Source organism: Apium graveolens, chromosome 6 (assembly GCF_009905375.1).
Source record: "Apium graveolens cultivar Ventura chromosome 6, ASM990537v1, whole genome shotgun sequence".
Classification (NCBI taxonomy): Eukaryota; Viridiplantae; Streptophyta; class Magnoliopsida; order Apiales; family Apiaceae; genus Apium; species Apium graveolens.
Genome location: NC_133652.1, coordinates 304256130 through 304280686, shown reverse-complemented (window position 1 = coordinate 304280686; position 24557 = coordinate 304256130). Strand labels below are relative to the sequence as shown.

General features: G+C 38.2%; 2 protein-coding genes across 2 annotated transcripts; one reads left to right on the top strand and one right to left on the bottom strand.

Annotated features, from left to right (window-relative positions):
- The first annotated feature begins 13174 nt into the window (after nt 1-13174).
- Nucleotides 13175-16058, top strand: LOC141667396 (protein MODIFYING WALL LIGNIN-1-like). Its single transcript, XM_074473877.1, has 3 exons — nt 13175-13395; nt 15130-15332; nt 15556-16058. The coding sequence occupies exons 1-3, from the start codon at nt 13300-13302 to the stop codon at nt 15869-15871; spliced, it is 615 nt and encodes a 204-aa protein (XP_074329978.1). The 5' UTR covers nt 13175-13299; the 3' UTR covers nt 15872-16058.
- Nucleotides 16059-22950: 6892 nt separating this feature from the next.
- Nucleotides 22951-23325, bottom strand: LOC141666371 (ribosome biogenesis protein nsa2-like). Its single transcript, XM_074472359.1, has one exon. The coding sequence runs from the start codon at nt 23323-23325 to the stop codon at nt 22951-22953; it is 375 nt and encodes a 124-aa protein (XP_074328460.1).
- Nucleotides 23326-24557: the final 1232 nt, after the last annotated feature.

The following is a 24557-nucleotide window of genomic DNA, read 5'->3' as shown; positions in this document are numbered from 1 at the left end:
GTGGAACTTGACTTATCGATAACTCAGAGTTCTCTACTGAATGTAGACTTGTCGATAACTCTGAGTTCTCTAGTGAAGGAATGACTTGTCGATATCTCCAATCTTCAGTTCTTCAATTTGGCTTATCGATATCTTCCTGAGTTCTCTAGTAGCTATCCTCACTTCTCGATAAGCCATTCTGGAGTTCTCGAATGACTTCTCTATAACATTAAATCTGTGACTTGTAGAGATCTTGACTTAGAGTATTTTTCTCCAAACAGATTTATTCAACTCCAAGCTTCTTCAAAATTCTTCTGAGGCATGATCTTCTTAATCTTCTTCCAGATAGAATCCTTAGGCTTGATACTGTTTCAGGAAAAAGACTTCAGTCTGCTCCTTTGCATTTTTACAGACTTTAAGTATTACAAATACAAAATAAGATAACAATACAACTTACTTAGGGTTGACAAGATGTCTTAGTCTTGTTAAAGTACATGCATGTCTTTTACAATAATCTCCCCCAATTTGTGAGAAGATTGCTTAACACAAATTCATGCCTGTTAACAAGACTAACCCCAAGTTTAACTGTTTACCAAAAATAACAGTTCATTAATCTCCTCCTTAGATTAGATGTCCATCTGGCTTGCTTCAGAATTTGATCAAAGACACTAATGATATTGTTATCTCCAGTGATCTTTGACATCATCACTTATAAATTACAATCTCCCCCAACTTGTCCATTATGGAATTATGCACAAGTTCTGATTGATGATGTCAAAACTCTAGTTAAATGCATCCCCATCTGGTCTTCTTTTGTGAATTGCATTTAGATTTATTCTTCTCCCCCCCCTATGAAAAATAGATTATTTGGCAACATCCATCAGCTGTTTTGGCATATTCTCCCCCTTTTTGACATTATCTCCAGGTAGAAAGATCCAGCTAGATGTACATTATTCAAGCTGCTGTCATTGTCCATTTAGAACACTGTCTATAGCTTCAAGCTTCAGTTAGATCTGTGGTGATGAGTTTATCAAGTAGAATGGGAGTTTCACTTAGATCTGCAGAATAAATCTGTCAGTAACAAAGGTCCTAAACTCCCTGTTCTTTTGAATAAGTAGTCTCACTACTTCCCACTGCACTAGTCTCATGACTTTTGAGAGTCAGAGTTTCCTCACAAGGATTACTAAATACAGACACTCATCTACCTCTCCTTTTGCCAGAAAGGATCCTGCCTCTCTTACTTTCTATTTTTCTCTCAATCTTTTCTCCCATTCTCACATGAAAGGCTCAATTGTTGTTTGACTTACAGAAATAAGAGGTGGCTGAAAAGAGTTGTCTGTGATCATATGATTAGAGGTAATCCATATTGGTCTAACCATACTCATTTCATCAGAAGAGTAAATACCAGTTTGAGATTGTAAGATGAATGAATCATTAGAAATACATGTGACTAGGGTCACAGTTTGTCTCACAGATTGCTCTGTGGTTTTGACAGTGTGTTATCCTCCACTTGTAGTGGGAACCTCCAATTGAATTGGAGGGGATTTGACTGGGTTACTGTTATGTACACCAACCTCAAACCCCTGTGTGTCTTGCAACATACTAGCACTTAAATGTGCTATGCTTGCCTCCCCTATGACAGGATCATGGACAATTGTACTCCTAGCTTCAACTGTAAAGGCAATTGCTGCTAGGGTTGTGAGGGGAGTTGTTCCTACATGAGGAACCTCCAATTGAATTGGAGAGGATTTAGATAGCTCCCCCTCAGGAGTACTACCCTCAAACCTTTCAGTTTGTGAAGACTATTTTGCACATGAAGGTGCATTAGAAGTATCCATGGGGTCTCCAGTAAAGACTGATGAACCCCCATGTTTGTGATGGTGTCATTAAGGTCTATCCCATCATGTAGCCTCTCACCATCTAAATGAGGTGTCTGGGTGGTGTGCAAAGCTTCTTGAGCTAGGTCACTTGATTTTTGGTACACTTGAGAAATGAATTCAAGTGAAATTGGAATAGAAGAAATATTAGATAGAAGAGATTGTTGCTCAGTTGTGAGTGTTGGCAGCCCCCCCTGAATAGATGAGGGAGCTTTAAGGGATGTGCCCTCATAGTGTGTGCCTTCCTTATTTCTCCTACCATACACTTGAATTGCTTCTTGTGCAGGTTGTGCAGACTCACTACTAGTTGCTTTTACAACTACATCCTGTTGGGAGGATGCAGAGGTGGCTTGAGTGGTCAGCTCAGTTTTCTTACTCCTTTTGGTTCTCTTTACCAAATGTGACTCTTTTTCAGGTATATCCTCACCACTCTCAGTTACAACAGTTAAGGTTTCCCCCTTTCTCTTCTTTTTACTCACCTCATCCTTTTGAGAAGATGAGGTGGTTGGTTGCCTAGCTTCTAAAGGTTTTGAAAGAATGGTTGCAGCTTGGGAAGATCCCTGTTGGAGTTCATGTGCTTGTACTTCCACAGGTTCAGGGATCATAGCTGTGCTAGATTGTATGTTAGATCTCATGTCAGGCATAGGATAAGGGTAAGTCCTAAACCTCTCCAACATAAATGGAGTGATTTTCAGACTTACATTGACCTTATTATTTGTAGTAAGCGAGCCAAATATTATTTTGGACACTTGCTTACAATTGCCTATTTTAGTACTATCTATACCATTCAACAGGTGTATGTCAGCTACTTTATTATTTAAAGTGGATATAATAAATCTAGGAAAGAAAATTTCCTTACCCCTAGCTGTCAGAGGCATAATTAGCCTTGTTGCAAGTTCTTCCAGGATCAACAGACCAACATTCAGGTATTTGTTGTGTGCAATTGAATACACCAGCTTTTGCACAACACTTGAGATGTTGTCATATCCAGTTTTTTTGCATGTAAAGGCCCTTACCACAGAGTCAAAGATGAAAGATCACTCCTTCCTTAGATCGGTTCTGTTTAAGCTTGACATGTTGATTCTTCCACCATAGTTAATGAAGTCCATGAACTCAGTCAGCTCATCAGGAGTTGGTACCTCCACCAGATTCTCAGTTGGCAGCCCCAAAGCTCTATTCACATCTTGGTCATTGAATTCTATTAGTTGGCCTCCAATTGTGCATGTCACCACCATATAAAGAGAGTTGTTGTTTACATCAGTCCTCACTACAGCTGTAGTCCAGAATTCATGCAGCACATCTAGATACAGTATTGGATTTGCAGTCAAAGCACCTGCAAGGTAGGATTCAGCCAGCAGCTTCACAAACCCCTTGAAACTATCAGGAGCTTGGTTTGCATCATTAAAATCAAGATAGTTGGTTCCTTTCTCTGGGATAGATATCCTTGCAATATTTAGAGCCATTGTTGATTGATGAGAATGAGTGGGTAAGAAAAATTTCTGAGAAAGGATGAAAAACGAGAGAGAAATCGGCTTTGGATTGAAAGCTAGGTCTTGTTAGATCTCGAGAGTTGTAAGTAAGTGTATGTATCGAGAAGTCTGGGTATTTATAGTAAAAGTAGATGACTTATCGAGAACTCAAAAATAGACATTTGAAGTTAGTCTATCGAGAAGTCATTTTGAGAAATAAAGTACATATCGAGAAGTCATTTTAAATTACTCTTTTAGAGAACTCAAACTTGACTTATCGAGATGTCAAATAAATACCCAGTTTGTCCAGAAAGTGGACTGAATTAATTCCAACTTTTATTTGAATAAATTCAAAATAAAATTAGAATAACTTTTTCAAAAGTATTTTACCAAAATAATTTATTAATTTAAATCATCTCAGTTATGAGTTATTGACAAGTCAAAGATTGTACTTGTAGAGAACTCTGTGAATAATTACTACCAGAGAACTCTACAATGACTTATCGATAAGTCACTTTTAAGCCTATCGAGAAGTCACTCGAGAAGTCAGTAAATTGACTTATCGAGGACTCACTCGAGAAGTTCTAAAATGACTTGTCGAGAAGTCAATTTATACTTATCGAGAACTCAGTTCTCTATATACTTTTAGTTTTAGTAATTCTGCCTTGTGTTAATTTTACATATTAAGAATGTAAATTAACAACTGAGCAATTTACTTAAAATTTGAAAAAATCCAAGTTAATTGAATTTGAAAAACAAATATGCAGAGATTTCTGAAATATTCATATTTCATATTTCAGTTAATTTTCAATTTAATCAAATTGATTTTGATTTAATGGAGATTAATCAGCTGCAAAACATTAGCTGAGTTCTTGCCTTATGATGAAGAGTTAAGCATTTCAATTTCACCTATGAGTCTAGTGAAAGTTGATTCGTCCAAAGGTTTAGTAAAAATGTCAGCCAATTGTTTTTCTGTTGGTACAAAAATGAGCTCAATGGTACCATTTGTAGCATGTTCTCTAATAAAATGGTACCTAATATTAATGTGCTTTGTCCTGGAATGATTAAATGGATTATCTACTATAGATATAGCACTAATATTGTCACACATAATAGGAATCTTGTGTAACACTAGGTCATAATTCATTAGCTGATTTCTAATCCAAAGCACTTGAGAACAACAACTTCCTGCATCTATGTATTCAGCTTCAGCTGTGGAAGTTGATACATATTGTTGTTTCTTGTTATACCAGGATGCAAGTCTTTGTCCAAGAAATTGACAGCTTTCACTAGTACTCTTTCTGTCAACCCTGCATCCAGCACAATCTGCATCTGTGTAACCAACAGCTGCAAAACCAGTTCCCTTAGGATACCATAATCCCAAGTTTGGAGTTCCCTTCAAGTATTTGAAAAATCCTCTTTACAACCATCAAATGTGATTCTTTTGGATTGGCTTGAAATCTTGCACATAAATATGTTGCAAACATGATGTCTGGTCTACTTGCTGTCAAATAAAGCAATGATCCAATCATCCCTCTATAGCTTGAGATATCTACACTCTTGCCCTTCTTATCTTCATCCAACTTAGTAGCAGTAGACATATGTATAGATGCAGGTGAACAATCAACCATTCCAAACTTTTTTAATAGATCCTTGACATATTTAGTTTGGCTGATGAAGATACCATCACTTCTTTGATTGACTTGAAGTCGAAGGAAGTAACTCAGTTATCCCATCATACTCATTTCATATTCACTTTGCATAAGCTTGAAGAATCTTTGGGAAAGCTTCTCATTAGTAGAACCAAAGATGATATCATCCATATAAATCTGAACTAGGATCATATCTTCACCATGTTTCTTGTAAAAGAGAGTCTTGTCTATGGTTCCTCTAGTAAAACCATGCTTCAGTAGGAAATTTGATAGTGTATCATACCAAGCTTTAGGTGTCTGTTTTAGTCCATATAGAGCCTTGAGTAACTTGTACACAAAATTTAGAAATTTTGGATCTTCAAAGCCAGGTGGCTATTGCACATAAACTTCTTCTTCTAGCTCACCATTCAGAAAAACACTTTTGACATCCATTTGATACACTTTGAAGTTTGAATGTGCAGCAAATGCCAAGAAAATTCTTATAGCTTCAAGTCTTGCAACTGGAGCAAAAGTTTCATCATAATCAATTCCTTCTTCTTGTGAGTAGCCTTTTGCAACTAACCTTGTTTTGTTTCTAGTAACTATACCATTTTCATCCATCTTGTTCCTGCACCCATTTTGTTCCAATGATGCTTCTATTCTTTGGTGCAGGAACTAATTTCCAGACTTTGCTTCTTTCAAACTGATTCAATTCTTCCTGCATGGCAGATATCTAGTCAGGATCCAGAAGAGCTTCATCAGTTTTTTTAAGTTCTACTTGAGACAGAAAACATGCATGTTGGCACTCATCAGTAGTTGCACTCCTGGTCCTCATACCAGCAGTAAGATCACCAATAATTGCATCTCCAGTGTGACTCTTATCTCACTTTCTTGTATGAGTTTGTTGACTGGTGCCTTCATTATTTTCCTCATTGTTGGTATGACTGCTAGATTCTTTTTCTTTTTCTCCCCCTGAGTTTGTGCTCTCAAATTCAGGTGTTTGAGATGAGTTTCCATTTTCATGATTTTCCTGTTGAGTAGTCTCTTCATTTAAAGTCTGATGTGCATCAACTTCAGCTTCTCCATCAGAGTCACTATCAATGTTGAGGTTATCAAATGCCAGGATTTCAGCTTCATTATCATCAAGGCATTTCAATCCTGAACATTTGTCATAATCAAAGATCACATTTGTGCTTTCCATAATCTTCTTTTGATCAGTCACATAAACTTTGTAGGATGTCCTTTGCAGTGAATATCCCAGAAAAATTGCTTCAAAAACTTTTGAGTCAAATTTTCCCACATATTCAGAGTTGTATTTCAAAATATAACACTTGCTTCCAAACACATGAAGATGCTTTACAGTAGGCTTCCTCTTAGACATGATTGAGTAAGGTGACTTTCCATGTGCCTTGTTAATGAGATATCTGTTCTGAGTGTAACAAGCAGTGTTAACAGCCTCTTTCCAGAAACTTGTTGGCAACTTGGCATCTTGCAACATTGTTCTGGCAGCTTCAACCAATGTTCTGTTCTTTCTCTCAACTACTCCATTTTGTTGAGGTGTCCTGGCAGCTGAAAAATTCTTAAATAATGCTTTTGCCTTTGCAGAATTCACTTAATGTAACATTTATGAATTCTGTTCCATAGTCACTTCTCAGTCTTTTCACACAATTGTAATCTTCAGCCTGCTTTTCTATCTTCTTGATGTGCTCAATTATGATGTGTGAAGTTTCATCTTTAGAGTACATGAACTCTACCCAAGTGTATCCTGAGAAATCATCCACCATCACAAGTGCATATCTGTTCCTTGAAATTGATAAGACATTCACTGGCCCAAATAAGTCCATGTGAATAAGTTGCAAGGGTGCACTTATAGAATTCACAGTTTTTGACTTGTGACTAGATCTTTTTATCTTTCCTTTCTGACAAGCTTCACAAACTTCAACTTGAGCAAATTCCAGTTTGGGCATGTCTCTCACTAACTCCTTTTTGACTAAGTTGTTAATTGCCTTGAAATTCAAGTGAGACAGCTTCTTATGCCATAGCTTGCTTTGTTCTTCTGATGCCTTGGTGTAGAAGCAGCAAATATCATCATTATTTGTTGAGTCCAAGTCTGTAACAAATAAGCTTCCTTTTCTTGCTCCTTTCAGAGCAACTTCATCAGTTTTCTTGCTGATAAAAGTGCATTATTCTTTGTTGAATAAAACTTCAAAGCCTTTGTCTGCAAATTGGCTAACACTGAGAAGATTCACTTCAAGACCAGCTACTAGTGCTACATCATCAATGACAATATTTTCAGAAACAATCTTGCCATATCCCATTATGAATCCTTTGCTGTTGTCTCCAAAGGTCACCAATGGGCCAGCTTTCTCCTCAAACTGTGATAGCAGGGCCTTATCACCTGTCATATGTCTGGAGCATCCACTGTCAATGATCCACATGACTTTCTTCACTTTGACCTGCACACGATGAGATTCAGGTATGTTTAGTGACCCAAGCAGTGTTGGGTACTTTCTTCTTGTTAACTGATTTATCAGAAGCAGAGTGAGTTATTTCAGATAAGATAGAGTTCAATGATAGTTGTGCATTTTCCCTTTCTGATGTAGACTCAATTTTTGTTTCTTTAAGGTCTACTATCAGTTTGTGGCAACTCCTCATCACTTTCAAGTTGCAAGGGATGCAGTCAAACTTATCACAGAATGAGTGGGGATCATTTAAATATGCTTTATTATATTTGCAAGCTCCTTCAGTTGGCTTACTAACAACCTTTTTATAAAGGTGAGTTAGATGATTTGCAGAGCCACATTTTTCACACTTCTTTCCAGGAGCATCTGCAACGTAGTCCAGATTATTGCTTTTGTTTATCCCTATTCTCCCATTTCTATTATTCTTCTTCTTTCTTGCATCTTCAATCTTGGTTTCTTTGACAGGAGTCTTGGTGCTTTGATTGTTCCTGAGATTTTCTTCAGCCTTGGAAGATTGAGTTGAGTTTGCATTTTTCTTTTTATTATCCTCATCTACAATTTCTTTCTTGATAATCAATTCTTTTTCACTGAAGTCTACTTCATAAGCCTTGAACATAGGTGACCCAACCTTTTTCAGCATTGCTGGAACATTTTCATTCTCTGTTGCTTTTTATCTGTCCCTTATGTACTTCTTTTTGTTGTTCAAAACATCATAATCAAGACCAATAGCAATGTTTGCACATGGTTTGATTTTCTCATGAACTGACCAATCAATTCAGATACATTATTGAAAGACTTCAACCTTACTTCATTTTTCTCCAATTTTTCCCTTAGCACAGCCTCAATCTCATTTGCACACTTGAGCTTGTTCTTCAAATAACCATTTTCTTGTTTCAAAGCTTCAAGCTCCATTGTCAACAATTTAGTTCCTTGTTTTTCATTCTCAAGCTTCTCATTTAACTTTGTTAATCTGCTAACTTCTTCATTAGCAGCAACCATGCTTGTGTGGATGTGAAACATTTCTGTGCTCATCTTCTCAACAGTTTCCTTATACTGATTCATATTTAAATCAGTGGTGGTAAGAGTTGGTACCTGTGATTTAGATGAGGATGATTCTCCTTGCTCCAAAGCCATGAGTGCATAGTTTCCAAGTTCTTCATTTTCATCAATTTCATAGTCATCCCAACTTTTACCTTCTGCGATATAAGCTTTGCTTTGCTGTTTCTTCAGAAGAGCTTCATACTTTGCTTCAAGTTCAAGATAAGCTTTATCTTTTGTTACCTTCTTGGATTTCCTGCATTCTGTAGCAAAGTGACCCAGTTCATCACAATTGAAGCACCTTATCTTAGATTTGTCAATAGACCCAGTTTTGTAGCCATTCTTGCTATCAGAATTGTACTTACCTTTTTCCTTCCAGCTGCTGTCTTTGTTGAAAGACTGTCCTTTATTCTTGAAGTATCTTGGCTTCTTTACTCTAATATTAGAGAATTTCCTAGCCAAATAAGCCATTGACTGATCTAGCTCATCCAGTTCTTCAAGAGTATAGAACTCATCTTTTTCCAATTACAGAATGACTTGTTCCTGTGAATCATTTGTTCTTTGCTCTCTTGCTGAGGCAACTGGAGTTTGAGATCTTGGTTCATCATTGGATGTTTGACTTTCATTTACAATTAAAGCACTTGAACCATCCACAACATGTCCTTGACCAGATCTCAATGATTGTCTTTGAATCATCTCTAGTTCATATGTTTTGAGAATTCCATATAGAACTTCCAGCGTTATTATGCTTAAGTCTCTCCCTTCCCTGATTGCTGAGATTTTCTGTTCCAAATGATCAGGGAAAGTAAGCAGGAACTTTAGATTCACTTCTTCAGCTTCATAGTATTTGTCATGAAGTTGCAAGTCATTTATCAGCTTATTGAATCTTTCAAACACATCAGTAATGTTTTCCTTTGGCTTAGCCATAAAACCCTCATACTGTGAAATCAATATTCTTCTTTGGTTTGACCTAACTTCTTCAGTTCCTTTACAGAGTATCTCAATCTTTTCCCATATTTGCTTGGCAGTGTCACAGTTGACAATGTTCTTGTACATCACATTGTCAAGTGACTCAATCAATATTAATTGCAAGCTATTATCCAGGGAGACTTTCTCTTTTTCAGGATTAGTATACTCAGCAGGATCTTTTGGAGCATAAAGAGCTGGGATAATCCTGTCTCCATCTGTAGATTCCTCAATTCTAACCATAGGAATGAAAGGTCCATCCTTGAGGATCTGAATGTAGAGAGGATTGGCCATCTTGATTAATAACATCATTTTCTTTTTCCAAAGAGTGTAGTTAGCTTTGTCAAATGTAGGAATTTTGATACTACTGATTTTATGTGTATTCATTCTTCCAAAATCTTAAATCTGTTTACTTTCAGATTTAGTTCTGATACCACTTGTTAGGAAATGAATAACACACAGAGGGGGGGGGGTGAATGTGTTTTACTGTTTTTGAGCTTTTCTTGAATGTTTATGGTTGAACAAAGTAAATTGATTCTTGTAGAGAAATGTGTTCATGCAGAATTTAAACTTGCAGAAAAATAAAGAACACAAATCTTCAAAACTCACTTAATTTTATAATAAAATTAAGACTGTTATGCTACAAAATTTTTAGGCTCTTTGTTAATAAAGAGCTTAGCTTCTACTTGAGAGTGTTACAAGAAATCTGATCTAAATTGTTACAACTGACTAAAGGACCAGTGTTAACTTTATAACTTAGTTAACTGCTGGTTTACACAGTGGATAATAAAACATGCTATTAGCTTTTCTAAACTGTCACTTGTCATTTCTATTTATAGAAAAGTAGATCTTCCATTTCTGGCTTGGCATATCTTTAGCATCCCGTGTTCACTTTAATCTTCCTCTGTCAGTTAATCTTTACCATTGATCTTGCACATTCTTCAAGCTGTTTTTTGTAGACTTGTCAATCCAGCTGTTGGATTGTTTGTTGATTGTTTATCTTGGATATTCAACTGATCTGCAATTTTGTACTTTGAGATTGTACCTCGAGATCTCCAGTTTAGGTTTACAAAACTATTGATATCTCGATAAGTATATTGACTTATCGAGCTCTCCAGTATTCTCTGTTTAGTTTGGCTTGTAGAGGTCTTCAGTTCTCTATAAGAGATTTTAGGCTTATCGAGATCTCTAGTCTTCACATCTTCACTTTGACTTATCGATAACTCTTAGTTCTCTAGTCGCTTCTTGACTTGTCGTTGTCTCAGAGTTCTTTAGTCAAATTCACCTTGTCGATATCTCAGAGTTCTCTAGTGAATTTTGACTTATCGATATCTCTGAGTTCTCTAGTGGAACTTGACTTATCGATAACTCAGAGTTCTTTACGGAATGTAGACTTGTCGATAACTCTGAGTTCTCTAGTGAATGAATGACTTGTCGATATCTCCAATCTTCAGTTCTTCAATTTGGCTTGTCGATATCTTCCTGAGTTTTCTAGTAGCTATCCCGACTTCTCGATAAGCCATTCTAGAGTTCTCGAATAACTTCTCTATAACATTAAATTTGTGACTTGTAGAGATCTTGACTTAGAGTATTTTTCTCCAAACAGATTTATTCAACTCCAAGGTTCTTCAAAATTCTTCTGAGGCATGATCTTCTTGATCTTCTTCCAGATAGAATGCTTAGGCTTGATATTGTTTCAGGAAAAAGACTCCAGTCCACTCCTTTGCATTTTTACAGACTTTAAGTGTTACAAGTACAAAATACAAATTAAGATAACAATACAACTTACTTAGGGTTGACAAGATGTCTTAGTATTGTTAAAGTACATGCATGTCTCTTACAACAATCTCTCCCAATTTGTGAGAAGATTGCTTAACACAAATTCATGCCTGTTAACAAGACTAACCCCAAGTTTAACCGATTACCAAAAATAACAGTTCATTAATCTCCTCCTTAGATCAGATGTCCATCTGGCTTGCTTCAGACTTTGATCAGAGAAACTAATGATATTGTTATCTCCAATGATATTTGACATCATCACTTATATATTACAATCTCCCCCGACTTGTTCATTATGGAATTATGCACAAGTTCTGATTGATGATGTCAAAACTCTAGCTAAATGCAGAATTCAATCTCCCCATCTGGTCTTCTTTTGTGGTTATCTTTGTTATTGGTATGATCTATTCCAGCTATATTTTTTAAATTTAATTTGAGTTAATTTTTTTAATATTATCTAATTAATTTGAGTAAATTGATAATAAATTTTATTTTTAAAAGAATAATTGGTTGATTATTTATAATAATAATATTATTATTATTGTATTTTTATTAAATGAATTGATCATGCTATCTTTGAAAATGAAGAGGGTTGGTTATAAAAATGAAAAATATAATGTGTTTTAAATGAAAAAAGATAATTTGTTAGTTATTACTAATTACAATATTATTATTATTATTTTAATAATTAATCTGTTAAGTTTGTGGAAAATGAGGTGTTTTAGGTGTAAAAAATAGAAAAGGTAACTTCTAGTTGGAAAAAAAATAATTTGTGTTACTAATAATGTGACATTTTCCGGAAAAGAGGTGTTTTAGTTGGTAAGAATTAGAAAAACTTAATATGTTGTTGAAATACGTAATTGATTATATTTTAATTGAAAAAGATAACTGGCTAATATTATTAATAATAAAATTAATATTAATAGTAGTAATAATAATAATAATAATAATAATAATAATAATAATAATAATAAATGATAAAAAACTGTTTAAACCAAAGTTTTAAATATTTCATATGTTAGTTATAAATATATAAATGTAAAACTTGTCTCAGAAAATATGTATTTTTATTAAAAAAATTTATCATTTATATTATCTAACTTAATGCATATACAATCACATTTAACATTTTAAAATATATTAATATTTATTTTGACTAATAATATATATAAGGGGGCCAAAAATACTAGTCTAGTTTTTGGGGGGTTTTTGGGCCTTTTTTGGTTTATGGAAAAAAATACTAGTCTAGTTTTTGGGGGGTTTTTGGGCCTTTTTGGTTTATGGAAAAAAATACTAGTCTAGTTTTTGGGGTTTTTTGGGCCTGGATGAAGGTTTTATTTAGTTTTCCACTTTTGCTCATCTCAGAGAGCTCACGCATTTTACAAAATATCTCTTTTTGATCCAACTCATTTTGCAATTTAACATATTTTTTTGTCTATCTATATATTTTTTTTAAAATGTCAAAATAATTAGTTTAGAAATTAGATTTAAAAACTATTAAATATTGACCAACTTTAATATTATAAATACATATTTACATGTTTGGTGTTATGTCTGTACAATTTTTTTTATTAAAGAATGTGTACCTCAATACAAAACAATACGAGTTTATTCAAATGCATAATTTGCATTATCTAATAATTTTTTTATGTATTTAGCTAAAAAGATTTTTTAATTGTAATTTTATATAAAGTAGATAACGAAATTCTGATTACATCTATTTTTAAACTATTAAAATTTATTTTAATATATGAGATATACTTTACGAAAAAATTTGGTACAACAAGATATATATCCATGATCATTTGGAAAGTAAAATATTAGACTTCACAAACTTAGTATAAAATTATTTAAAATATAAAAATAATTATATAAAAACCACAAAGAGAGAAGAGATTCCAGAGACTACTGTATTTTTCTTTTGACACGTCACGTACTGCATGCATTTCATACACGTGTCTTGTAGAATTGAAGTGTCTGCATTCTATTCAGCTGTACAGTTCATAGTTGATAGACATGCTCATATACATCGAGAGAGACTTATAACATTTATATTATAAACTGTGAGAGAGAAAACTAGCTAGAGAATTCACTACAAATGGAGAAAAAAGTTAAACTTGTGTGTATAATTGTTGGAATTTTTGGAGCTTTAGCAACTGCAACAGGCTTTGCAGCAGAGGCCAAAAGAGTTAAGGTGACTTCTAATTTTTCATTTTACAAATTTATTTCATCAACATTTAAATACTTGTTTTGTTATAGCTCAATCTTCTACATGTGTGTGTTTACATAAATGTACTAAATTAGATGTTTTCATTTTGATGAAGTTGTATTGAGGATTTCTAGAATACATGTGAATTATTACTTATGTGAATTATTGTGATTTGGGGATAAATTTTATTAGTGAATTGATATTATCACCTGAATTTGATATTTATGAAAGAAGTGTAAATATTTGTTTATGATTGTATTGTTTTGTGAAAGAGTTTCTGAACTTTATAAAATTTAAACAAATTTATTTAATCAAATTGTGATCCTTTGGTGGAATGAAGAAAAAAAGGAAAATTATGCAAAGTTACATGTGTAAAACGGTTTAAAAAAAATAAGAAAGGATATGTACAAGAGAGGGTGAATTTTGGACGATGAGTTTGTAAAGAATGTGCTCACACCTTTGTACAAGATGAAAATTAAACTATAGACCTCTACTAGCAGTTGGAGCACCTTTGTCACGGTAAACTCTTTGATTCTCTATCTTGAGTTTTTAGCGTTGCTAACTAGCTTTTTCACACAGTCAATATATATAGTCAATATATATATATATATACACACACAAGTAATTTGTGTTTGCATGTGTATCCAAGCTTCTCTTTTTTTGTGATTTATATGGGATATCAAATGGAATACTGGCTCTAAGAATGTCGTGTGAATAAGCCAGGTAGTTGATAAACATTTTTCCCTTGAACTATGATCTCTTTGCTTTGATGGACTTTTTAAAGTAAAACTTTTTTGGTTATGAAACTTAAATTGGATATTGAAAGTCAGTTTTGCAATAGGTACCATTCTTATATCAACATATACATTTTATACCCTGTACTCGAGGAATAGTAATCATATAAACAAGCTAAGATGTCCCATGAGAACAACAAGAGCTGTTCCTTTATTAGTAAAACTAATTATCTAAAAATGAATTGTGGGTTTTAGTAGTCAGTAACCAAATGATCTCTATTTCATAAGCTATATAATCAGGTCCCTGCACTTATACTTGCGGTTCCTTTGTAAGAGTAATTGGATGATTCCTCATGGTCATCTTGAAATGTATATATTCTTACCCCATGTAATGAAACATGTGACTGAAAATTTATTTGTTGTGGAACAATGCTAGTATACTCTTAGAGCCTCTTCATGGCATTCCTTATAAGCTTGAATAGTAAAATAGGTCGCATCCTTTTAAAATGGGAAATTGTCCTCAATTTCGAACTCCTGTTTGCATAAGCATAATCTGAAAGTCCTAGGAACCCGCCTTAAAGTAAACATAAGTATGAAGGACAATTCTAATTAGTAGGATATAGCTATCCTTGATCATGTGCAAGCATGACTACCATGCATTCTTGTATCAAAGTAGTGGCCTGCAAATGTATAGGGTGTGAGATGGAGCAGAAAGGTAAATTAAGCTAATAATGCACGGAGTTAGTGTGTTACTTGATAATATTGCCCATGACTATCATCACTCAAAATCTTGTGTGAATACTGTGAACAAGTGTTTGTACGACTACAACGTAATATCAGAGTTTTTGCCACACTTCTTTAGTCGTTGCAAGTTGCTGCTGCCAGTAAGATTATTATATTGGAGTACTTCATTTAGCTTTATGTTTTTCATTGTCTGAGTCATTATGTTAATAACTGACATGTTTATTGTAAAAAAACATTGCAGCAACATCAGATACGCTATTTAACTCCAAATGGATGTATATATCCCAGGACTCCAGCTGTAGGTCTAGGATTGACGGCTGTCGTGGCTCTTACGATAGCTCAGACTATTCTCAATATCGCTACTGATTGTCTTTGTTGCAGACCACGAACTTTTCCGCTAGATTTCAAGCAAACAGTGGCTCTAGTCTGTTCTACCATGTCCTGGTATCTTCTTCTAGTCCACAGCTTTACCCCTTCTTATCATTCTCTACCGCCTAGAATATTAGCCTTTGTGTAGTTTTTGAAGTGTGAACATTGTCCTAGAACGACTATAAAAAAATCACACAGGATTTCATAAGCTAATAGTGTAATCTTGTTTACTTCACTTCCAGTGTTACATATGCGATCACAATAGGAGTTCTAAGTTTGATATAAAACTATAATGCAGGTTCACATTTATAGTAGCGTTCCTTATGTTGCTACTTGGTTCAGCAGTCAATGATAAAAAAGCTGAAGAGACAGCATACCTTAACGAATTTTATTGCACTGCTGCGAGGAGTGGAATATTCACTATGGGTGCCGTTTTATCCCTTGCAACTGTCATTCTAGGAATCCTGGCATATGCGTCGGAGGAGTCCTCAAAGAACAGAGGTGACCCTTGGTCTCCATCTGTTGCTCCTGAACAACTTGGCATTGCCATGGAAGAAGCTCGGAGGTCACACGATGCAATGTTTTTTCAGGACGAAAACTACCAGATAGCTTGATGAGTTATCTACATGAGGGGCTTGGCAAACTTCTTTGCCCAGTCCCAGAAGACTCCAACCGAGCTGGAGTTGGAAGACTGTTAGTGTCTTGAAAAAAAGATTTGACTTGTGTTTATGTTTATCGACAGACAGAAGGTCTTCCGTTCGAACTATTTTAAATAAATAATGCAATGTGCTTTACTATTCATTTCATTCAGGTTAGATGGTTTTCTCATCATTGAAGTCGCTCTGAGTGAATATGGATGAAGGCGATTACATCCCTATTCACGCCTTACATGTATATTACAAGTTATGCGTGGTCTAATAAGCAGGAACACTTGGGTCCATGTTGAGTCCCTGTGTCGGATTCTCGGGCATACTGTATTGAATATACGGATTCTTCCACAATACTAATATGAAATTTTATGTTCATAAATTGTAGTCAAAATCTATTTTAAAATACTACATTTACAAAATAAAGTATCTATATCTATTAGCTACTACAAAAGTATTTATTATCGCATTCATTTTCGCATAAACTAAAAGATTTTACTTAATTTTTCTGTTTTAGATTAATAAATGATGCATTTGATTTATTTTAATGTAATTTTTGATTTTATTAGCAGGTTTTATTATGTTTAACATGAAATATATATGATTTGCTTTTTATTTTTCCCCTGTCCCTCGCACTGTCCCTCGCACCCGTATTCCCATATTATTATATTTATTGAATTTCCGTATCTCCGCACTACGCACTCCCGCACACATGTTATTGCTTCCTAGCGCGTGGTTGTATTGTGTTGTGTTTTGCTGCAGATATGGCACATTCTCAACAGCTTGGTGACAAGATAAATTGAATTACAGACATTAAGTTAAATTAAGAGTGGATTGTTGATTACAATAGCACCACAATAGATAATGTGTATCTAATAATCTCTCATTAGAGTCCTACTATTCTTATGTGAAATCCCAATGCAGGAGTTAGTGCTAGGTGCATATGCAGAAATAGATGGCACTGAAGTGCTTATTTCTTCAAACTCGACAAGGCAACAAAATGGTAGTGTCTCATCAATACATGAATTGATAATCCCAAATCACCCCGGGGCCTTCTCCTGACCGGATTCGGACTCAAACTCCTTTTAAATGTCGACGGCGGCGGCGTGCGGTGTAGCTGGAGGGTGGGAACCTACAAAACAGAACCGGAGGGGGGTGACGTCCCTGCGGCCGGAGGGGCGGCACCTCCGGCGTGAGGATGAGAGGATGAGAAAGGGTTTTTAAGGAGAAGAAGGGCAAAGTGGGGATTATGCGAATATATTTGTGGGGTGTACGTGTGTGCATGTAAGTATAGGTGAGAGAGAGTATGTAAGATTGTAACCTGTAACCTTCCTTCTGTTATACCTTTTATAGGCCTCCTACTAGGGTTTAGGGGTTTATCTCCTTTAATCTGGACCGTAGGTTGGCCTTTTGGACTGTAGGGCATCTGGACGCCTGGGATGTGTCAGAGTACTGTCAGATCCGGACCGTAGGAGTATTCTGGATCCCAGGTACCTGGACGGTGAGGATGTCGTCACGTGTCCTAGTCTTCTCAAGGTCAAAGCTGAATGCGTCAGGGTACTATCTGATCCGGACCGTAGGAACGTTCTGGATCCCGGGTACCTGGACGGTGGTGATGTTGCCACGTGTCCTGGGCTTCCCAACACTACAAGAAAAATGCCATCAGACAACACCCATCAGACAACGCTTGACCAAAAAAGTGTTGCCCAGAAATTTTACACAACAGTTTTTTAAAAACCAGAAAACGGGTGTTGTGTGAATCCCTTTACTACAATAGGTTTAAAACTGTTGTCTAGCATATCGTATCAGACAACCGTTTTATGAGATAAGGTGTTGTTTAAATAAAAAGATTTCATCTTTCCTACAATGCTTTAAAAACTATTGTCTAGGTAATCGACACAGACAAACCTTTCTAAAGATATGTTGTGCAAATGAGGTAGTTTGTACAACAGTTTAATTTTGCATTGTCTGAAAGTAATGGAGACAACGTTGTGAAACACCGTTGTTGGAATGAGACAAGTGTTTTCTACAATAGGTCAATGCTGAGTACTCCCTGGGCTCTTGTGATTGAGCCCTGGGCCTTTGTTATTGGGCCTGAATTATTATAGGCTATCATTTGCCCCCACTCCCTTATGCGGGTTTACCCGGATGGGGGAGTAGAGTAATTACCATTGTGTCGCGACGCCTTTGAAAAATTTTGGGGGTTATTTGATTTGCTGCCCTCTAACCCCGGGGTCAAATGGGGATGAGGCTCCAGGGTTGGCTTGGTTAGTCATTTGACTTCAGTTCAAGGTGGGATTCGTTGAAGCACTTAGAAAAAGTTTTGGGGGGTTTTTGATTTGTTGCCCTCTAACCCCGGGGTCAAATGGGGATGAGACTCCGGGGTTGACTTGGTTAGTCATTTGATTTTGAATTTGAATTTTGGGCACGGTTTGGTGGGCAAGTGCACTCCTGAAATTTGATTTGACCGGACTCTGAAAAGTCGACACTGCAAATCCGGGGTGTCAGACGACTGTTGGGATTCCAGCCGGGGTCAAAGATAGATACGTTTTATCCGTATCTTTTGAGTTTGCCGGTTATTTATTTCCCCCCCCTTTTTCGCCTAAAAAGACGCGCCCACGTAATGATTACGTGACAGTTCATGTAATAACTGCTGTGCAGTTACTTTTTGGGACCAATTGGTTTCTGCCACGTGGTTGAGGTAATTTCTCTTCAAAAAACCTTTCATCTATCTTTCTTTTCTTTATAAATACTGCCTTCTCCCCTTCTTTTTTCTTTTACGCAGAAACTTCCACGGAGCGATAACGAGAGAAAGAGAGAGAGACCTGAGAAATCTTGCAGAGATTTTTTGAAGCCGCATTTCTTTCTCCTGTAACTTTGTAAGTGTCTTGAACTTTTGCTTGCTTGTTTTATTTCTTTTTCGTTCGTTCTTGCAATGCATGCAGTCATTTTGTGCAGTTTTGATTCGCCCCTTCATATCCCTTTTTCGATTTCCACCGCTGTGTTGTTGCCTTGATCTTAAATCTGTGAAGTTGTGTAGATTTTGATGACTTCTTCGACGATTTTGTGTTTGGTTTGTGTAAATATCGTGAATTTGGTAGTTTTGTATGCGGGTAAGTGGGTTTTTAGCAGCGTAAAAAGTTGAAGGGCCCGGGGTGTGTTCTTGATATGTGGTCTTGGTTGTATGTGTATGTATATGCTGTAGATCTTGTTTTTGGGGTAAGATACGTATACGATTTGTTTCTAAACTTTCTCTGTTTTTTGTTTTGTTTTTGTTGTTGTTGGGTTCGGGATTTGGCATTGACTCCGGGGTGCGTTTATATAGACACACATAGTATATGCCAGGTAGCCGTTTTAAGCATACTGCTACTCTTAGGAACCGGTATCCCGAGCGTCCTGTCGGATTAGGCGAACTTAACTCCTTTTATCCTTCTTCCTCTTCTAGCAGTAGTTCAGTAGAGATGCCTCCCCGGGTTGACCAGCCTCAACAAGTTTTAGCCCAGACTTTAGTTTTAGGCCCCGGGGGTACCCTGTCCAACCCGGATGGGTCTTGGGAAGATGTGGACGAATACTTTGTCCAATGCCGCGTGAATCCTAAGCCCTTGGGCTTTTATTACCGAGACTTGTCCGAGGCATATGGGGACCCGGATGGTTTGGGAGGCAGGGAGCCCTATAATGAAGATGACATGAATATGAAGTTCTTCACCGCCCCGGGGACTAGGTATGAGTGTGGGGCGGTTCATAAAGAGGTCCAGGAGAAATATACGGACGCTGAGGTAGATGGAGCCCTTAGACTCGCCTTTAACCTTGATGATACATACCAGTGGAGATGGCCCGAGGAGCATGAAAGGGTATACCACAGACCGGAGGGGGGATGGGTTGGTATTCCATTAGAGCATCTCCGGGGCATGCGCCTCGGATTACATCAGTTCACCAAATCTCTATGCCGGGATGTTTATGGGATTCCTTTCACACAGCTAGCCCCGAATTCGGTGAAATGGATAAGCTGGTTTTTAGCTTGCTGTCATGCCAAAAACTACCTCCCCACCTTCAAACTTTTCCATCATATTTTCAAAATTAAGAGGTCCACCGCTCGGCCGATTTATGAGTTCATGTTTAGGATAGAGGACTGTGGGTATCCTTCTGATAAGATGGTTCTCCCGGTTAGTATGTTGACGTCGCTTAAGGGATGGCACCGGGAGTTCATTTTTGTCCGAGGTGGGGATTTGGAGTTCATGCCGCTCCATAAACTTGAAATTAAAACAAATAGGTTTCCGGTCCAGCGACTCGGGCAAGCAGCTCTCGTGATGGTTTATGCCTTCTGTGGGGCACTTGGGACGTAGTGGACCCGGGACTATTTTACTAGCAATGAAAACATGCATGCTGCCGGATGTAAGTCATTTGCCTTAGTGTTATTTTTGTTGCTTTAGCTTTGATTGTTTGTATCCGGGACTGATAATTTGTTGTTTCCTTCTCAGGTATTCCGAAGTTAATTCCTTATCCCCGAATATGTCTGCCCAACTTAAGGATCTCTCAGCCAAGCTGTGAAGGATTGGGGGAATGACGAGCTTGGACGCCGGGAAGAAGAAGGTTGGTGAGGGTGATGATGCGGCCCGGAAGGCGGGCAGGACAACGATCGTGATCAACGAGCCCCGGGTCGAGGACGTGCAGCAAGGGGATGTGATAAGGGTTCCGGCACCCCGAAAGAGGAAGAGTGCTCCCGCGAGTTCCGGGGACAAAGGTGATGATGTATCTGAGGGCCCAGTTTCGAAAAAGGCTTCTATTGACCTGGCCCCGGATACCCCGGAAACTTTGAAGGCCCTGCTTGCTAGTTTCACCCCGGAGACTCGCCGGAGGGAGCTGTTTGAGAACTATGCTAGCACGGCGGAGAGGAAGAAGTACAGGAAGGAGCCTCTCGACGACTTCCTGGTCGGGCTACAGGAGGATATCACTGCTGTAAGCCTTTTTCTTACTTTCCTTCTCGTGTTCTTGTATTTGTGTTGCCTAATCATGATTTATAATGTTTTCAGGCTAACTCCCGGGTTGCTGGACTGGTTTGCATAACCCGGAGCCTTCAGGCGAAGGCTGATGCTGCCGAGGTCTACAGGACTGAATCCGAGCGGCTGTTCCGGGAGATCCAGGAGTTGAAGGAGGCAAGTGCAAAGGAGGCTGCTGCTCATAAGAAGATTTTGGATGAGATCCGGGAGAGGCCGGATCGGGCTGAGGCTTCTGTCCGGGAGATGAGGGCTGAAAACAGAAGTTGAAGGATGATCTTGCCGCCCGACCCACTCCCGAGGAGGTTCTGGCAGGGTTCTGGGGCACTCCTGCATACTTCGAAGAACTGTACGACAAGGCCCTGGAGAAGATCCAGATCTGCTGGAATGTTGCTTCTAAGTATCTTGTTGAAGAGCCCCAGGGTACCATTGATGTCTTCCTGGAGAAGTACATCGAGGAGGAGACTCGGCTGGAGCAGGAGAAAGAAGCCATCCAGGCGAGGGAGTCCGGTGCCGGAACCTCTAGCAATGTTCCTTCCTTCCCCGGATCGCCACTTGCTGAATAGCCTCCCGTACCAGAGGGTGACCCGGAGCAGCCTCCTTCTCCTCCCGCCGATCCTGCCGTCGAAGCTTGAAGACTTTGCCATGTTTTGCCATGTAATTTCTATTCTCTTGTTTTTAAATTAAGCCATTCCGAACTGAGCCTTTTGGCTTTATTTTTAACTTGTTTGTAATCTAAATGCTTCCGATTTGCCCCCCGGGGTGTGTTTCCCCGGGGTAGTTTAATGTGATTGTGCTTCGTTTCCTTCGTTTTGATTTGCATATTAAAACTTCTGACGTAGGAATTCAGGAATAGTTAGGAATTTTCTTAAGCACACATGGGCTGCATTTTTGTAGACCCCGGGATGGGGTAAAATTTTGAACTTATAAATTTTTTATGAATATTCGTGGGCTGAGTTTTTATAGGACCCCGGGTAGGGGTTACTTTCCATTTGATAGAAATTTTCATAGTACACATGGGCTGTGTTTTTGCGGACCCCGGGATGGGGTAAAATTTTTAACTTATAAAAATTTTATGAATACTAATAGGCTGAGTTTTTATAGGACCCCGGGTAGGGGTTACTTTCCATTTGATAGAAATTTTCATAGTACACATGGGCTGTGTTTTTGCGGACCCCGGGATGGGGTAAAATTTTTAACTTATAAAAATTTTATGAATACTCATAGGCTGAGTTTTTATAGGACCCCGGGTAGGGGTTACTTTTCATTTGATAGAAATTTTCATAGTACACATGGGCTGTGTTTTTGCGGACCCCGGGATGGGGTAAAATTTTTAACTTATAAAAATTTTATGAATACTCATAGGCTGAGTTTTTATAGGACCCCGGGTAGGGGTTACTTTCCATTTGATAGAAATTTTCAAAGTACACATGGGCTGTGTTTTTGCGGACCCCGGGATGGGGTAAAATTTTTAACTTATAAAAATTTTATGAATACTCATAGGCTGAGTTTTTATAGAAATTTTTTTTAAGTACACATGGGCTGTGTTTATTTAAATTTGATGGCAAATAAAGGAGCAACGTAATGAAATTGATTCAAGCTATGGAAGGCTTAAAGTAGAGTTTTTCATTCATATTGAAAGCAAGAATTACATTCTGGGGTGAATGAGGATAATGTTTACATCAAAATATCATAGTATGAATGTAGAGGTGTTCCCAGAGTGTGCACCTTTTCCTTACTGGTAGAATTTCCTTAGGCGGGTTCCATGCCAGGTATTGGGGACCTCGGTTCCGCTGAGGTAGTTCAGCTTGTAAGTTCCCGGACGGATCACTTCCTTGACTATATAAGGGTCTTCCCAGTTCGGCTGCAGTTTTCCCTGATTAGTTGGGTCCGAGGCTTCAGTGTGCCGGAGCACCAGATCTCCCTCCACATATTCCCTTATCCTGGCCTTCTTCGCAAAGTGAAGCTTTGTTTTTTCCTTGTAGCTTTCCATTTTTTCTACGGCCCGATCTCTTACTTCATCTAGGAGTTCGAGGTTGGTTCTGAGGCCTTCTATATTGGAGACCTGAGGCCTTCTATATTGGAGACCTCGTCAAAGTTGGGCACTCTATGTGAAGGGGATCCGGTCTCTACCGGTAACCGGGCTTCAGTACCGTAGGCAAGCTTGAATGGAGTCTCCCCGGTTCCTATCTGGGAGGTGGTTCTGTATGACCATAAAACCTTCGGGAGTTCATCCGGCCAGTTCTTTTTAGAGTCTTCCGGTCTCTTTTCCAGACCTCGGAGTATGGTTCTGTTTGTGACCTCAACCTGTCCATTCCCTTGTGGATGGGCAACATATGCTTTTTTGTGTCTTATCCCGAGCTCTTTGAGATAGGCTTCAAAATCCGAACCCACGAACTGTGGCCCGTTGTCCGAGATTAAAACCATCGGGATCCCGAACCTTATTACAATCATGTCCACAAACTTGATGTAGTCTTGCTGGTTAATGGTTCTCATAGCCTTGGCCTCCGCCCACTTAGTCATATAATCTATTGCTACCAAAACGTAACGAAGGTCCCCTTTTTGCCCGAGGGAAAGGGCCCATGATGTCAATTCCCCAGACAGCAAATGGGATCGGGGAGAGAATGGACCTAGGGAGGCTTGAACCTTGTTTTGGTACGTTGCTGAAATTCTGGCACTTGCTACATTTCTTGACATAGGTGACTGAATCAGCGTGGATTGTTGGCCAATAATAGCCTTGTCTGATGACCTTGGAGGCTAGAGCTTTAGCGGCAAGGTGATCCCCGCAGATCCCCTCGTGAACCTCCCGAAGGCAATAATCCGCTTCATCCGGATCAACGCACTTTAACGTTAGTGCAGAAAAAGTTCTCCGGTATAACTGATTGTCTTCTAAAAAGAAGCGTGCAGCCTTATACTTGAGGTACCGGGCTTTGTTCTGATCTTTCGGAAGGGTGCCGTCCTTGAGATAGGCTATGTAAGGAGTCATCCAGTTCTCTGGGCTACTAACACATAATACTTCGGGCCGATCGGTGCTGGGGGCTCCGAGCTCCTCGAAGTAAACCGAGCTGCTTAAATCTGAAGTATTCTGGACGAGCTTGGACAACTCGTCTGCTTTCGCATTTTCCTCTCTGTTTATCTGCAAGATGGTTGAGTCCGGGATGGTTTCCAGGATTGTCCTAACCATTTCCTGATACCGGGCCAATTTGGGATCTTTTGCAACATATTCACCATTGGTTTGTCTTACCACAATCTGAGAATCACTATAAATTGTTAAATTCCTTACTCCAAGGGATTTGGCTAACCTGAGTCCGGAGAGTAGAGATTCATATTCAGCCTGGTTGTTTGTAGCTTTGAAGGAGAAGGTAATGGCCTGCTGGATTGCGAATCCATCCGGGCTGGAGAGGATAAGGCCGGCTCCGGACCTTTCGGCTGTAGCCGAGCCATCAACATGTAATGTCCAAGAATCCCGGCTGTTAGACTCTTTTTCCCCCTTGGATCGGGTTTTAGGCGTCTCGGGGGCTTCCGAAAAGGTGCATTCCATGACGAATTCGGCCAACGCCTGGGCTTTTATGGTTGTCCTCGGGATAAATTTGATATTGAATTGGCTCAACTCGATTGCCCAATTAACTAACCTTCCGGAGGCGTCTGGTTTGTGGATG